Source organism: Cinclus cinclus, chromosome 2 (genome assembly GCF_963662255.1).
Source record: "Cinclus cinclus chromosome 2, bCinCin1.1, whole genome shotgun sequence".
In the NCBI taxonomy this organism is placed as follows: Eukaryota; Metazoa; Chordata; class Aves; order Passeriformes; family Cinclidae; genus Cinclus; species Cinclus cinclus.
In genome coordinates, this window is record NC_085047.1 from 15,837,216 (window position 1) to 15,854,960 (window position 17,745).

The 17,745-nt window shown below is 37.7% G+C and overlaps 1 protein-coding gene across 1 annotated transcript in view; it reads left to right on the top strand.

Annotated features, from left to right (window-relative positions):
* Positions 1 to 17,745, top strand: part of EMSY (EMSY transcriptional repressor, BRCA2 interacting) — a 40,301-nt gene that overhangs the window by 14,337 nt on the left and 8,219 nt on the right. Inside the window, exons 7-16 of the mRNA XM_062515350.1 lie at positions 2,474 to 2,738; positions 4,755 to 5,033; positions 7,125 to 7,274; positions 8,970 to 9,143; positions 11,402 to 11,538; positions 13,049 to 13,222; positions 14,125 to 14,323; positions 15,611 to 15,775; positions 16,054 to 16,209; positions 17,218 to 17,230. Coding sequence (XP_062371334.1) covers positions 2,474 to 2,738; positions 4,755 to 5,033; positions 7,125 to 7,274; positions 8,970 to 9,143; positions 11,402 to 11,538; positions 13,049 to 13,222; positions 14,125 to 14,323; positions 15,611 to 15,775; positions 16,054 to 16,209; positions 17,218 to 17,230 — 1,712 coding nt within the window. The remainder of the gene's footprint in view (positions 1 to 2,473; positions 2,739 to 4,754; positions 5,034 to 7,124; positions 7,275 to 8,969; positions 9,144 to 11,401; positions 11,539 to 13,048; positions 13,223 to 14,124; positions 14,324 to 15,610; positions 15,776 to 16,053; positions 16,210 to 17,217; positions 17,231 to 17,745) is intronic.

Consider the following 17,745-nt stretch of genomic DNA (forward strand, 5'->3'; position numbering starts at 1 on the left):
GAATTGCTTTGACATTTTAGTAGGTTGGAGGAAGACTTGTCATAACAGCTAATAGTGTCATAGCTGCAGTTTCTGGATTCTCTTGTAATAAAGTCACCTGTGTAGGACATGGAAGGGATCTAGCTAGTGAAGCTTCTGGCAGTTACAATTACCTTATTTTTTCAGGGACTAAGTTTTGACATCTCTCAAAATTGAGCTGATTGGACTAAATTCAGTACATATTGGGAATTAGATTTTACTGTAACAATTAAAACCAACAACAACAAAATTACTACCTTGACTTGGGTGTGTGTATGTGTGTTTTTAAAGTCAGGCAATTTGTCTGCTGTAAAACATGGGATGCAGTTTTTGTATGGTGAGATTATTTGGATCATTTCAAAATACATGACAAAGTAGTATTTCAGAAGTACAATGACTGTGATTTGAACTTAAAATTCAGGTAAAAATTTAAATATTAATGTTTTCTGGATATACATCATACTGAACTTTGCTCTGCTCTGTTAATTTTGAAAGATGAATTAGAGTAGACAGACACAAACCTGCTTAGTCACACTATAGCAGTCACTATTGAACTGTAATGATTTACAGGCTTTATTCCTTCTTTGATTAAATAAAGTATTTTTAAGTGATAATCTTGTATTTAAGGAAATGCAATGGTCTACAGGAGTTGCAATTATGCCCAGATTCATTCTACGTATCTGTACTTAGTTATGATGCTGAACTTGCCCTGTTGTAGTATAGTTCATAATCACACTAACCTATAAACTGCCTTTTTGAACTGCAAATTATCCTTTGACCGTGTTCCTAAATTAGTTACCCTAGGTGGAATGGAGCCAACCCTAAACTTCAGACAGTTGGAAGTATTATTCCTAGTGTAAACTGACAGTTTAAGAAACAGGATAAAACTCCAGAGGCATATCATAGAATCCTTTCATTTCCAGTTCTCACACTAGAACAAGCTGTGTCATGTTCAGCTCATCTGCATGTTTGTAGCCTAAGAGCAGTTTGAGAAAGATGTTTTGATTAAATCAGGATTAGGCAGAATGCAGAAATAAGACTGGTGCTGAGAAAACGTTCTCGCTGGAGAATGCAATCAAGTAGAAAAGCATCAGAATGTGTCCTTCAGACACTGGTTAGTTGTGGTCAACCTGCTATAGCTTGTGGGGTAGTAAGGTTTTGATTTTCCTCAGATCAAGATATGAAAGGTTTATCTGAGCAGCAGAGGCCATCAAACTAAGAACTAAAGGAGAGGCAGAACGAGCCATGGTGGTGAAATTTGCTGCATTTATTCCATCCATGTGGCTTTTTTTTTTCATTTAAGCAAATTATAAACTCATAATCTCTTGCTGCTTGATTTGTTGTTTAAGTCTATTTCTGGTGCTATTATATTCTTTATCAGGCAGGGTTTCAGTAGTGCTTGGCTAGCAGTGTAAGACTTTCTGTGTGAGCTGACACAGGTTTTCTTTGCCTCTTATTTTTCTATCAGCTTCTGTTACATTGAATCATTAATAAGTTTGAATTTTCAAGGTTTTCATAAACAAAATTTTTATTGTGACAACAGCATTATTAAAATAATTTGTCAATATTCTTGCACGATAGACTGAAAATATTGTATTTTTGTGCTTCTTTTTCTACTTTAATTATGTAAGTACAAGAAGGGACATATAAATTGAATGAAAGTAACTTCTTTACATAAACAGTCCCTATATTCAATACTTAATAAGTGTTTAGTTTTCTAGGTCAGTTGCATAAGGACAGACTTCTTCCAATGCTGTCATGAATTCTGTGCTTTTCTATGTCAGATAGCTTCATGAAGTCATAGTTGTAACTTGCACTGAGGTGGTGTTTATTCTCTTCAGACAAATTAGAATTTCTTGTTACTGAGAGCACTAAATAAAGCAGAAATTGCTTCAAACCTAAACAATTTTTCTTTCACTGATGAAATATTGTTTACAGCCTTGCAGATCAAAAGCACTTCCATTTACTGACTCAGCAAGTGCTTGTTAATTGTTCAAGAAGAAGCAGTCATCTATTTTCTCTCATTGCTGTTTCTCGATATTTTTGCAAGGTTTGGATGAATAGCACTTAAAACTTGCTGGAAATCCATTCAGTTTCTCTTAAAATGGGTTTCAAGCTTTCTGGCCCAGTTTAATAAAGTAGAGTTCATTCCTGTCTGTTTGCCTTCAGACATTAGATAATTCTACTTTAATTGCTCTCCTACCAGTAATTGTTTTTATTAAAAATCCTAATTTTAAGGAAATGTTAATCACCGCATCCTCAGAATAGTTATAACTTTTTCTTGTGAGCAAATGTGATTGACAGTCCAAAAAGCTGTTAATAAACATGTATCCCTAAAACTAATACATAGACAGACATGTTACTGAAATTCTGCACTTCTAAATAGATTCAAGGAACAAATGAATTTCTTCTTGTTTTGTTTTGTTTGTTTGTTTTTTTTTTTTTCGTTTTTTAGGTCATAATAGTAACCACCTCTCCAAGCTCAACTTTTGTACCCAACATCCTTTCCAAGTCCCACAACTATGCAGCAGTTACAAAACTTGTCCCAACATCAGTCATTGCTTCAACTACTCAAAAGCAGCCCGTGGTTATCACTGCTTCCCAGTCCTCCGTGGGCAGCAGCAGCAGCTGCTCCACTCCCTCCTGCACTGCAAATACTATTGCTGTGACTGCTGTAGTGTCATCCACACCATCAGTGGTTATGTCAACAGTAGCACAAGGTATGGCAATTCTCTTATAAAGATTCTTTCATTGAGGAATTGGACTTTGCACTGGGGAGGTGCACTTTTGTTTACATGTGAGTAAAGCACAGGACATGTGAAAGAAATCTGGTGACAAAACTAATCCCAGAGATTCCATAAAAGTTCTTGTTGAACTGTTTTCCTCTCTACTACAACAGTTCATGTGCAGATCTTTTTTTTAAAGAGGATGTGGTGGGGTGGTGTGACCTAGCTGTAAAATGATATAATCTCAAAATGGCTGGCTTTAAAAACTTTGTCTGGTGCATAGAAAAATGTATATTTTCAATATTTGAAGGTGATTGCTTCTCTGAAATCCCAGTTTACAAAAATACGCCAACTTAACATCAAGTAAATGCAACTTACTAACGTGGCCAGATGACAATTCTGACATGTAGAGAAGTGTTTACACCTTTTTATTGCTGTATTTTTATCAGCATGTCAGTTTTAAAGTCCTTTATAATTAAGACCTGAGTGGGCCTGATTGAAATTCCTAGGTTTCTGATTTCAAATTCCAGCTATGTATGCTAGCCTGACTGTTTCAGCTTCACAGCCACCAGCTAGCATTTGAAAGGGAAGCTATGAATGAATGAATGGGCCTTAGTGAGTAGCACTTGAAAGAAAAACTGCCTGACAATGACAAGTGTCACATCGCAGTTTTTCCTGGTCTGTATTTTCCCTTGTTCCATTCCACAAAACATTGGGTAGCTATGTCAAGGCTGAGGAGGTATTTTCCTTCCCTATTTATTGTATTAATATAATCAGATATTAATCTACGGAGCAGAAGGGCTCACAGCAGGCTTTCTTATTGTTTGAACTGTTGATTTTTAGTTGGGTTTGATCATGGAGGAGATTTTAATTCTAAAGTACATTAGGTGGAGTATCTCTCCAACAGTTTTTTTTTTCCAAGACTGTCAGTGTCATTGCAGAAGGTGCTGGCAAAAAGTTTTGTGACATGAACTGATAGTATCTTCAAATGTAAAGTTAAACTCCTGAATGAAAAGAGCTGCCCAAGGAAGTGGTGTAATCATCTTAAATGATGCAGTGAGGAAAGGGTTCCTGATTTAGATTGCCAGAATTGTATCTTTACTATGATTTCTGTCATTATCACTGCCCTCTGTTTCTGTTTTCCACCACAACTGGGATTTAGTTAAAAAATAACTTCATAAGATATGGACATTGTTTGTCTGTTTTGGTGCTTATGGATGCATAGGTTAGAATTATATACAAGGCCAGATTTTCCTGTAAATGTTGTGACAGCTGTGTAGGGGAATGACAGAAATAAATATTTATTTGGGAACTGTGTCTTTCCATCTTACAGCAAACTTCTTTTAATCATTTTTACTTGTAAGATCACCTAACCTAACAGTACCAAACAGGTGGCCCACAGTTTTATAACTTACATACAATTCCTTGATCTTTTTTTTAAAATGCAAACCAACTCTTTTGCTAACAGATACTCCCTTCCAATGTTGATAGGTTTGCTATTTGACATTGTCCTGTCACCAGCTTTTTGTCATTGTGATTTTTAGAATCATTGAATCACAGAATGTTTTGGATTGAAAGGGTCCTTAAAGATCTAGTTCCTGTTCCCCTTTTAGGGGCAGAAATATCTCCCACTAAACTAGGTTGTTATAAATATTTATAAAAATATATATATATATTTAAAATACTTTCACTGTAGGTATTTTGCTGTCTTGAAGCTTAAAGATGAGACCTTGCAAATATTATTGAATTATTTGTATTACAAAAGGTGCAGAAGTAGACTGAGTTTGTGGTCTTTCCATTTCCTGCTGTTCTGCTACCACACTGAAAATCTGTATAAAGCTCTGTTACAACCTAACAGAGCACTTCTGCTACATGGGAGCTTTATTTCCTCTCATATGTTAATGCATTTTTCAGTAGTAAAGATAATTTAAATGTAAGATTATTTTAAAAATTATGGTATTTTTCTTTATCATTGTACTGTTGAATCTTAAACCCTTTACTCTTTCACAGGTGTATCTACATCAGCAGTTAAAGTTGCCTCTACCAGACTACCTTCCCCAAAAGGTTTGGTTGGGAATCCAACTCAGATCTTAGCACAGTTTCCCAAACAGCATCAGCAGTCTCCCAAACAGCAGCTGCACCAAGTCCAACAGGCCCAACAGCAGCAGCAGCAGCAACCTCAGCAGCAGCAGCAGCAGCTGGTGCCGTGTTCTGTAGCCCAGCAGCAGCCACAGCAGTCTCAGTTGCCAGCTGGCATCAAGCCCACCATTCAGATCAAACAGGAATCAGGTAGTTGGAGTTGATCTTGGGTCTCATTGATGAGGTCTGACTGCAACTCAGGAAAGTAGGGCAGAATTCTGTCCCAAAATGTGCATGCGGGAGTGGTCACAAAGGCATAGTTTCTTAAGTACAGGATTTGGCTTTAAACATGAATATAAGTAGATAGTGAAGGATGTTTTAATGTTTTCAAGTAACAGGAATTAAAGAATTTGGTTCTTTCACTCTTCTTGTTTGGTTCCGGTATTACAGACCATGCTTTAGGTATATTTGTGTTTTTATCTTAGACGTTGAGAGGTATGTAAATAAATTCAAAAGTAACACGATTGGCAACCTGAAACACACCAGTTTTCTGAAGATCCAAGAGTTGTTCAACTCTATCACCTGGAAAAAGAAGTTGCTCCATGTTTTAATTATTTATTTGGTCCAGAAATCAAAATGCACTTTTGAGGTACTTGTCAAAACAAATACAGTTAGACTGGATTCTTTTTGTGACATTGATTCATTCAGCTGACTTTGGGCAAGTCATGTAATCTTTCTTTCCTGGCTTTTCTCTGCTATAGCACACAGCAAGAAGTTTTTTATCTCAGCAAGAAGTAGTAAGAAATAAAGCGTGCAAAGTTATCCAGTTCTTGAAGTGCTATAAAAGTGCAAAGTATTTTTATGTATATTAATTTAAAATCAGTATTTTATTTTATTCCTATCAGTAAAATTATTTTATATCGTACTATTTAGATCAGACTATTAAAATAGATCATGGAATGAAAAAATAAACAGCTCTACTCCTGTCCTTTGAAAAAACTACTTTTTGGATTATAGGACCATTGCTTAAGAAAAGTAATAGCTACTAATTAAGATATAAAAAAACCTTCCAGCCACTGAATAGTATCAATATGAGCTTCATTTCCTTGTCTTCTACAAGGAATTTAGGCTCATGGTGCTTTTTAGTTAGAAGTTTCTTTGGAAATAACATCTGATACCAGTTCTTTCTGGAAGATGTAATTCAGCTTTAATGGAGACTTTACTTTTTATCCAGTTTTGTATCTGGATGATGCAGATACTTCAATTTCTCTTTCAGCTTGGAGCTTACTTGCTCTGTACTGCTTTTATAGTGAGTGTAGAGAGAAAAAAACATCTCTGGAGGATGTTCCACATCTCAAGTGGACAAAATTTTTCACCTAGGAATATTTATGTACGAACATAAATGCTTCATCTGGATGGGATTCATCCAGGCTCTGTGTTCCATGGCATTTGGCCACCACAATGCAGTGCATTTTCCTCATCATGGAACAGATCATAAGATGCACATCTCCTGCATGTACTTTTGAACAGGTGTTGTGAATCCACTGCTTTACATCTGAGAGGTGAATCTTGCAGAGCTACCATTTCCCAGCACAAAACTGGGAGAGGGGGAGCAGAATCCTGGAGGTACTAAGGTGCCCTCATCCTTCATTCTTACTGATTCTACTCATAGCTTAAGACAAATTTCTTTGTGGCTTTAAGATAACCCGTAAATCAAAGAGAAAGAGAGCATTTCACTTAAAGTAACCTTCCCTAGCCAGTGTCACAGTTGCTTCATTACAGTCCCTTATACTCCTTGTGCAGAAATGTTTTTACTTTATTCAAGATGAAGTTTGTCTAACCTTATGACACATTAGGATTTGCAGACTGAATTGATGAAGGATTACTTTGCTTCTAGATGTTTCACTGTATATGAACCAATTCAGTCTTGGTTGTAACCTGTTGGCTCCTGGGAAAGTTCTTGGTTTTTGTATCATGGACCAGGAAAAATAAAAAATTATGTCAACAAATCAGTGATGGAGTGGACAGTGGAAGTAGCTAGGAACTGAAACAGGCACATGAAAGGCAGAGTTGATGACTTTCTTGGTATTTGCAAAACAAACAATAAACCTCAACCAAAACTAAGCAAAAAAACCCCCCAAAACCTCAAAAATTAAATAATTTTTTTCATGATCAAAAATACATGGGCTCAGAATTGAAGCCTTGTGGGGCTACTTGCCCACTAGGCTTTGGTCTGAATAAGCATTTCAGAAAGTAACTTATCGTGCCTGTATTTTAACAGTGACCTTTCTCCTTTCCTAGGTGTTAAAATAATCACTCAACAGGTGCAGCCCAGTAAAATCCTTCCCAAACCAGTTACAGCGACCTTGCCCAGCAGTAGCAATTCACCCATTATGGTGGTTAGCAGTAATGGGACTATCATGACAACTAAACTGGTCACTACTCCCACTGGTAAGTTATGGCTCTGAGAAGGGAAGGGAGGGTAAACCCAGACATACAGGTGATCAAACATGGTTTCTTAGGGTTTAAAAAAAAGGCACTTACCTCTTCTGAACAGTGGGCACAACGGCACATTCGCAATCCTGCTGTTATTTATGCTAGATCAGGATTTTTGCACTGAGTGCTCTTTTATTCCTCTGTTTGAATTGGTACACAAAAATACCATTGTTCATTCCCCTCTGGGTTTGTTTTAAAGGAAGCTTTCATGCAACCTATACAGATACTTTGCACTTCTGTAGTACTTTGTATTATGTGATTTATACTGATCTAACTCAAGCAGACAGGTCAGCACCATTTCTGTTTTGCATAGGTGGACTTCAAAAAACGTGACTTGCTCATAGTCCTGCAGTGAATTTATAAAAAGACCGGTATATTGAAATTTAAGCTCCCAGTGTTTTTCTGGGAATCTGATTGTATTTGTGCTCATAATAGATAATAACACAGACTGTTCTGATTGTAAACTTGCCTGAGGAAATCTTAAAAGGTAGCTTTATCCTGACTTTCAGAAAACTTCATTTCCTGGTTTCTTTTCTAGCATGGGCTGGGAATATTAAAACCATCAAATTGTTACAGTTGGAAAAACCTTGTAAGATCATCAAGTCTGACCATTAACCTGGCACTATGATGTTCACCACTAAAAACCTTGCCCCAAGTGCCACGTCCTCATGGCTTTTGAATGCTTCCAGGCATGTTGATTCCACCACTTTTCTGGGCAGCTTGTTCCAATGTCTTGACACCCTTCCCACGAGCAATTTTTTCATAATATCCTACCTGAACCTCCCCTGGCCCAACTTGAAGCCCATCTCCTCATGTCCTTAGTATAATTTAATGATTAGTACTCTGTACCTTTAAGTACTCCACAGGTGCATTTTTGAGAACATTAGAATAAGCAGAAGTTTTGCAGTTGATTTAGTTGGTAAAATCTGTATTGCGTTCTCTTGGATGTGAACGCACCTTTCTTGACGAAACAAACTGCTTTGCTCTGATCTTCAGCAATTAAGGGATGCTGTCTGCAGCAGTACAAGCAGAATGGAATTTCAGTGTTTGACTCAGTTTTCTTTCCATTCAGAAAAGGATTAGTTCTAAAACACTCTGCATTTATACTATGTTGAGAGGTTTCTTTTGTGTTGCTGTTTGCTATGTCCATAAAATAGCATCATCATTGTAAATTATATTTTTTCTAAGGGTGTTACTTAAACCAGTCATTGGTTGTTCTCTTTATAAGCAATCTGTCATACAGAAGTATCATTCCTGAGAGGAAGGGATGAGTTCTCGTCGTGTCATCAGGTGCCTGACTCCTGGGCATCTGAGGGAGTAAGAGGCAAACCTACAGGCAGAATCTGCACATCTATTGAAAATTAAAATCTTATGCACAAGGACACAAATTAAAATAAGGCAGTCATGGAACATTTGTTAAAATACTCAGAAGACTGTTTTATCAATTTAAATTTAGTATATGCTTCAATATTGCTCTGTGGATATAAAAATTATTAGCAGAATTTTAAACAGTGGTAATAAGTTGCTGGCTGGGATAGCTTTGAATAAATATGACACTTTTTTCCTAAACTAATATATTTTTCCACAGAGATTTATAGTGGATTGTGTTGTAACAGTGAATTTTTTTTCCCCTCTCTCTCTTTAAAACAGGAACTCAAGCAACATATACACGGCCAACGGTGAGCCCCTCTCTGGGAGCTCGGGTGGCTGGAACTCCAGGGGCTGCTACTTATGTGAAAACTACAAGTGGTAGCATCATTACTGTAGTACCAAAATCACTGGCTACTTTGGGAGGGAAGATCATCAGCAGCAATATTGTTTCTGGTAGGCATATGAGCACTTCTGTTACGGTTAAGACTTTTATTTCAAAAGTAAATCGGGCTTGCTTTAATTCTTCTGTGGGTTACATGCACAAATAGTTATCAGGATCTTTATTGGAGAATTCAGAAGAAAAATAGCTGAGCATGAAGAAGAAGGTAGTAGGCAGAATTTTGAAGGTGAACTGTTCCTAAGGATTGTGGTAGTTCTTGTGTTTAAGAAGGAAACAGCAAATGTGAAGGAAAACTGAGGAAAGAAATGTGGGATGGGAACTAGTGTGTTGTACAGAGGGCAGAAAGGTCAGAGAACACTATTGGCCCAAATTTAAAGCATTTTATAATCTTAATGCTGCCCTTCTCTGTTCCACTGCATGTCTAAAGAACCAGAATAAAAATGGACTGTGTGTGTTAAATTCAGTTACGCAGTCACCACCTTATTTGGATATTTTATCAGTGGCAGCCTGTCTTTCCTTTAGCCCATGTTCTTCCTTAAGGTTTCCCTCCCAGCTTTATGCAGACTGTGCTGATATCTTTGTTGGTCTGCTGACTAGCCCTGGTTCTCCCTGCTGGTTATGTACTGGCACAGGTTGCCCACAGCAGCTGGGGCTACCCTAATCCTGGAAGTGTTCAAGGCCATGTTGGAGAGGGCTTGGATCAACCTGGTCTAGTGGAAGGTGTCCCTGCCCTTGACAGGGGTGGAACCGGATGAACTTCAAGGTCCCTTCCAACCCAAAACACTCAGTGGTTCTATCATCTCTAAAGATAGGGTCTCTTTGGGACTGGGACCAAGCACACTAATACCAGTGACAATTTCTTGGTATATGTTTAGGACTTTAACTTTGTTTAGCAAAGACCTGACGTGGCACCAGCCAGCTCCAGTCACCAAAAGATGCTGCACAAGCTATCCAGTAAATGCAGTCTTGGGCCGTAATCTGTTAGAGCAGTTTTGTAGGTTTTGATTTCCACAAAGTTATATTTCGTGATGATATAGCATCTTCTTTGGCAAGAGGTAACCTTTTTTTAAGCCTGTTGTGGGTATGGTGAATTGTTAAGACAATTTCTAGGTCTCATAATGAATTGTGCACAAGTGGAAGTATTCTCCTGAGCAGCAGCTAATGTGGAGAAACCTGAGTGATCCTGATTAGGATAATAATGATTGTCTTGAAAGAACACAACTTTGGAAATAATGTCTGTTTTCTTTCTTTTGTTTGATTAATTATTTTTGCTAATGGAGCAGTCATTAGATGCCTGTGAAGTCAGTAGGACTAAATAAATCATAATCTTGTCAGCATATCTTCCCTTTCCCAGAATTAGTAGAATTGCTAATCTGAAATAGGTTGTGAAGTATCTACAGGTGTGACTAATGGGTAGAAGGTAGTAAAGGGAATCCTTGGAATCCTTGCAGCTCTGTTGTAACTGAATGGTGCTTTGCTCTGGAGAAAGGAGAAATTGTTGATCAAAAGCTGCCTGGGTAGCTACTGCAATGGCAGTCCAGTAGCACTGACGACTGATTCCAGTGTATGTACTTTTGTGGACTGTGAGAAGCTGACCAGAATTACCTGTCACTGCAGGTAACTAAAAACCTGATAAAGGGTTAAATCCTAAGATAAATAGCCAACTATTAAAAAAAAAAAGGCAAAAAAGAAACCAACAAAAAAAAACCCCAAAACAAAAACAAACCAAAACCACAAAAAAGCCACCATGCTTCTGAACTTAGCTTTTATGGACTTACTGTGAAACAATACCATGTTTTTCTTTTTTCCTTCTTTCAATCCACTACTCATCACTTACATTACAACAGAAAGAGTTGTTTCTCTTGACTGGAGATACATCCTTGGTATGTAGATTCTATCTACAGATAACCTCTGTAGAAGAGTATTTGTCTGTGCAAATAGGACCTTGAGTATTAGTGATGTCCTTATCCCACCCTAACTCTGGCCTTTGAAAAGTTCTGCGTGTTTGCCTGAGAAAGCTGTGTTAGTCTGCTGTGTAATTTGTGAAAAGGGTTGCCTGTCCTAAAATAGAATACATTATGTTCCCCTGGGCACACCTGTTTTTACTGTAGGTGAAAGATTTGTTAAGTTGGCATGTAATCTTTCCATGCTGAGTTGGGTGACATGAATTCCCATTCCAGATGCTGCTGGTTTCTTGATGGAGTGTCAGATTTAAATACGATTCCTCTATAGCTTACCAGCTTCTATGGTAAAAGGAAATAACACAAAATGTGATAAATAGTGTGTTTTTTCTTTTCCCACAAAAATTTAGGAACTACAACCAAAATCACTACAATTCCAATGACATCGAAACCCAATGTGATTGTTGTGCAGAAAACTACTGGAAAAGGAACTACAATTCAAGGGCTTCCAGGCAAAAATGTTGTCACAACACTGTTGAATGCTGGGGTAAGTAATTGTTTCTAGTCTCAAATGGAGAGCCTAGTGACAAGCTGTGTGGTGGCTGCTGCATTCATTCTGCTAAAGGCTCAATTACAAGCAACCTGTGCATGAGCTCCTTTAACAGATCGTGCATGCCTTGATGTGAGGGATGTTTGAAAACTGATTGTGGTTTGCAGAATATGATTCCATGCTTAAAGCAAACTGGGGATGTTTTCGAAGGTAAAGGAAAATATAAACTTTAGAACTTGCTATGTTTTTTTTTTTCCTATGGATAATAATTTTGCAGTCCTGAAGCAATTAAGTAGATGAAAATTACTAGAATCTTAGCCTGTTTGCTCCAGTGAGAACCGGGGTCCTGTGTTAATAATTTGCATCTCCAGCCATTTGTGTTTTGGGTACAGAGGGCAGAAATGAACTGTATTGTCACAGTAGAGGAATCACTTTCAATTAATGTAGTGTGTAACACTGTGATATCCTGTGCCCTGGGTATTGCATAGGGGTGAATTTTTTTTTTTTGATAACCCTGAGGTATACCTAAGAATAAAATGAAGCTTCTGGCATCAGCTGAGCTTATCTGTACATACTAGTAAATAAAAATGATCAACGTTCCTGGATAAAACTGTGAGATTTAATGCCTTAGTCCAGTATATTTTAAAAGGTTGCTTGAGTAGCAGAACTACTCAAGAATCCCTGAAGAAGGGTTTTTTAAAATCTTTTTTGATTTTTGTTTTAGGTTTTGAACTTCCCTAGATTTAGAATTAAGGTGTATTTCCAGACAAGTGAAAATCTTAACGATGTTACACAATAGTAGCTACCAAAATGGGATGGTATGGTATGGTTTGGGGAATTTCCAGCTATTTCATGGATATTGGTAGGAACAGGCTACTGATGTTATTCACTTGGTTTGTTACTGTGCAGAGCTTAAAAAAAGCATGCTCAATGTCTTTGCTCTTCTTAAGCTACCAAGAGTCTAGTCAATAGTCACACTATTCTATAGTCAAATGATTCCTGTGAAACAGCTGTGAATCTGCATTTTTGATGAAGTGAACTTTTAGTTGGAGAAAAGTCCATACATAATTAACGTCTTGGTCCTAAAGACAATGCAAAAATCTATATTTTAATAATTTAGAGTCTCAGTTCAAGATTTGTAGATGTCTTGCCAAAGTTAGTGTTAATAGAAATTGGTGGTTTTCAAAAAACATTTGTGAAGGCTTTGAAGAAAGTTCCAATGTTAAAAGCTTAATCTTTTAGTTACTTATTTTTATTCACCCCTTCAGAGCTGCTCAAAAGGTAAGGTAATGGAAAAGTGAATTTTGGGAGCTTTTTCCATTCAGAACCATAAGTTCTTTTGTTCGTGGTCATGTAATGTATTTTGAATCAAGTAAATGTAGTTGTAGGAGCAGATTTATTTCATGGTACACACACTCACATATAACTGTATTTTTTTTTGTTTTGAAAATTGGGTCTCGCTGAACAATTCTGTTAAGTTAACCTGTAAACTTTGACTTCTCTACAGGGGGAGAAAACTATTCAGGCAGTGCCAGCAGGAGCAAAACCTGCTATCATCACTGCCACAAGACCCATCACAAAAATGATTGTTACACAGCCAAAAGGAATAGGGTCCACGGTCCAGCCAGCCACCAAAATCATCCCAACTAAAATTGTTTATGGTCAGCAAGGGAAAACACAGGTACAGTGAGGACCCCTTTCTGTCTTGGAATGTACCCCTAAATTTTAATGGGAAGTAAATAATTTTTCAATGTGTTTCCTCATTTGTTCCGTGTTTAATATATATCTGTGGGGAATGAGACTTAGTGGTATAATGAGGTGGCCTCAATACTGATTTCTCAAGCACAGTATCTGCATCTGTTAGCTTTTTCTGAAGGCCTAGAGCAAGCCAAAATATTTACAAAGCCTTTTCTGTAGCTGAAACTGTCTGGCCATGGCTCCAGATACTCGTTTACATCTTACAGCTAATGGTTAGACCATTAGAAATAAAGATGCAGAATCTGGACTTAGATCATCCATCAAATCTGAGGTTTTATTGAAGTTTATTTTCTCCTTAATACCTGTTCTGGCTGTCCCTGCAACCTTGTGTAGTTGGTTGGGATGTATGCAGAAAATCTGGCTTATTTCTGGATGCTTTCAGTTTCAGCTTTTTCTCTGGCTGCACTTAGTATCTGAAAAAACTAAGCTTTTATCAGATGTAACATTTTGTGTGTTTTGATTGTTCAAGACTGTATTTATTGTGGAAGTGCTTGTCCTTATTAGTGCAGTGCATGTTCCAGCTCACTTGTGTAGCTTTCTCTTATCACACTAGTTTTACCTAGTCCTGAAAAATAGCTGTTTAGTGGTTTATTGGGTTAAACACTTCAAATTACTGAGTAAGAAGTACATTCTTGTGCATTGCCATTTACTTGGACTTTGTGGTTTAATAATCAAAGTTGCTGAATTTAGAGGTAGACTTTCTAAGTAAAATATTAATATTATGTATGTGGTGTACATAGATCTGAGTAGCACCCTCTACTTTGATTGTTCAGATCTGTTCTCTGGAGCGCTTTTACTATAAACAAAATTTACCTTTCTAATTAGGTCCTCATAAAACCAAAGCCAGTGACATTTCAAGCAACAGTTGTGAGTGAACAAACCAGACAGCTGGTGACTGAAACGTTACAGCAGGCTTCAAGGGTAGCAGAGACAGGAAACTCATCTCTCCCAGAAGTGAAAGAAGAACCACAAACCTACACTGACAGTAGCTCTTCTTCTACAGAGTCTTCCCAGAGCTCTCAAGGTCTGTGTTGGTGTCACAAAATGTATGAGTGGACTGTCTCCCAAGCATGCCAGCTTGCCTCAGAGAGCTCTGTGTTTCTCCTTTTAGCATAGGTTTAACCCCATCTGTTTGCAGTGAAGCACCATTGTTCCCTTACTTTAATATTTTTCTTTCTTTTGAGCTACTTACTATATGCTTTCATTAATCCTGAAAAGTGGTGATAAAGGTGTCTTACTGGGCTCCACCTTGCTGTTAGAATGCAATCTGTTCCCTCTTCCTGGAGAGTCTGCCAGAGGTAGGCAGGGCAGCAAGTTTTGCAGGTTACTTTGGCAGTCCATGCTCTGCTGCTCTCTTTCCAGAGTGTATAGAAGCATCTCTCTGCTGCATGTCTGAAAGCTGCCATGGGACCCACACAAATCTTGGTCCTTTTATAGATGTGTATGTGCATCAGGACATATATCAGACATGCAATCCTGATGGGAATTCTGCCCTGGCTTCAAGCCGTGATACTGATGCAGCTCTTTGTGTGTAAGAGGAGCATAAGTAATAGGGTATAAACAAAATCCAACCTGTGTTGGGAGTGACCATGATATACATCACTACAGTAAATAAAAGCAAGTGTCTCAGTGAAACCTTTCTATTTTTTCTATTTAATTTTGTAACTGTTGGTCTATATGGCCATTTAAGTAAGTTTTTAAAAAGTTCTGAAGATTCAACCAACTTAGCAAAATTTAGTTGCTGTTAGTTGAGAATACTGAATACATGCTGATCACCTGAACTGCTAAAACCTTCTGGGAAAAAAAGTTCAAGGCAAATTCTACATACAGAAAAACCTGCTGAACTTTGATTTTTCAAACAAAATCTTTTACAAAAAGCTATTTTTTTTTCTGGAAGTTGTCCATAGCATAACAGTGTTTAACTTCAAGAATCAATTGAAGTAGAAGCTAAAGTGTTGCAGAAAGAGTGTATGCATCCTTGGCAGAGTTCAAAACTAATAAGTAATGAGTAATTTGGTGTAATTTTGAACTATTGCCCTCTTTTAAAGCAAGAGGTTGCATGAGAGGCCTCCAGCCCAAAATGGTTCTGTGATGACTTGAACTGGCACAGGTTGCCCAGAGAAGCTGTGGCTGCCCCATCCCTGGAAATATTCAAGGCTAGGTCAGATGGGGCTTGGAGCAACCTGGTCTAGTGGAAGGTGTCCCTGCCCATGGCAGGGGGTTGGAATGAGCTTTAAGGTTTCTTTCAACCCAGACCATTCCATGATTTTATGACGTGCCTTTGTTTGGTTTTTTTTTTTTTTGCAAACAGATTCTCAGCCTGTAGTCCATGTGATTGCTTCAAGAAGTCAAGATTGGTCCGAACATGAAATTGCTGTGGACACAAACCCTACAATAATTTACCAGGACGTATCCAGTGAATCTCAGTCAGCTACTTCCACAATAAAAGCTTTGCTGGAACTTCAGCAGACAACAGGTCTGAAACCCGTGATATTGTTTAGGATAACCTCAGAGGTTACTTTTTGCTTAAGCAAAAACTACAAAAGCTTAAGCTTTTGTACTAAGTTTTGTAATTGAAAAGCACTTACCTTGAATCAACTTGATTCCTTCCTTTTTATCCTGTATCTGTTTGCATTTATTCTGTAGTGTTCACTGTATTTAATTAAACTGGTACATTTATATTGTAGGTTTATTTTATTACAAAGGTTTATGTATTAGAGGTTGATTTTATGCTTTGCTTTTCTTCTAAAGCAGTGAAGGAAAAGTTGGAATCAAAGCCGAGGCAGCCTACCATTGACTTGAGCCAAATGGCTGTTCCAATTCAGATGACTCAAGAAAAGAGGCATTCTCCAGAAAGTCCTTCAATTGCTGTTGTAGAGTCAGAACTCGTGGCTGAATATATCACAACTGGTAAGTGGCTAAGGTAGTGTGAGCATGGCTTTGCAGTTGAAGTCTGAGGATTTAATTTTGGGGTTTTCTTACAATAGGTTTCACTTTTGTGTTTTTGCCGTAATTTTCTGTTGAAGAACTGAGTCTTCCACTCCTGAGACCCTCTGCAGGGGACAGAGATTGCATCTGCCTTGCTGGGGCATGAGGAAACATGTTTCTAACTGAAACAAAGGGTGGTTGTTTCAGGATAGCCCACTTGAGTAGGTCTTCTGTTCTCTGGATGTAGAAGACAGACTGTCCCACCTCTCTTAAAGGAAAATCTCCAGTAAGGAGAAAGCAGAAAATGAAGCTACAGAAACCATAGCTTGGTTTTTGTATGTACTGAAAGGAGTCAGACATTGAGTTTGTTGAACCCCATTTAGTCCCAAGTTAAAGCCAGGTGTGCATTTAGCATGCTAATGTAGCCCCAGTTTCTTCCTTTGCTAGAAAGATTTGAACTAATAAATATGCTCTTTAAAAATATATTAGTTACTCAAATTAATCTCTTTAAATTCTTGACTCTTCCTGTTTGGACATCCATTTTGTACAAGTCCTTTCTCTTGTCTCTCCGACGTTCCCTTCTAACCCAGAACACTACATACAAGTCACTTCCCATACATATGTGAAAGGATCAGATTACCTGTTTTTCATTGTAATTTCTTAAACCCACATTGGTGGTCTCTATATTATTTGGAAAATGAAAGCAAAAACATGTTGAAAGTCTACATTGGGAAAGAGAAATAAACCTTAATAGTATTAAACTGTATTACTATATATCTGTAGCTCCAGTGATTTTAGTGCTAAATGTCTGATCTGATATTTTCATTTTGTTATGTACCTCCTCCCCTTGCTTCCGTCCCTTGAATGGCCTGAATTTAAGTTGTGTGAAATTGCAGTTGCGGGATGTTATTGTTATTCCTTTAAATAGCACTTATTGTATCTGGCTTCACTTTCAAGTGTTTGACTCATGTTCCCTTGGATCTCCTTTAGAGCAAACTCCTGAGTATAATATATGGTGTTAAAGTGCTTTCCAATTAGCAGTTAGATATCTTCACTTACACAGATATTGTGAATTGAGCTTCTCTTTGAAATTCAAGTTTTTGATGGGTCTTGCTGTGCAAGTTGATTTATAAGAGGGCCTTTGCAGTGAGGACGGAAAATTAATCAGTGTCTTTGTAGGCTTCAATACTTTCCTGAAGCTTAGAAGCCACACAATGTACAATGGCTGAAAATTTCCTGGAGATATGGAGATATTATTTTAAATATTAGGATTTCTGTAGACATTGATTTGAAATGTGGGAATCTACCAGACACCTGTAGGCTCCTATGGGTTGGCAGCAGCAGATTCTTCTGCAGCACTAAACTGCGTGTTTTGCATTTAGATTTTTGTCCCTTCCCCCAGTTTCTCTGAACATTGCCAAGGAATGCAAGTAATTGAGTTTCTTTTTGGTTTAATTTGTGCTTCTCTGAATTTATCAGTAACCCACATAGCTGTATGTTCTACTAAAAATTCCATAG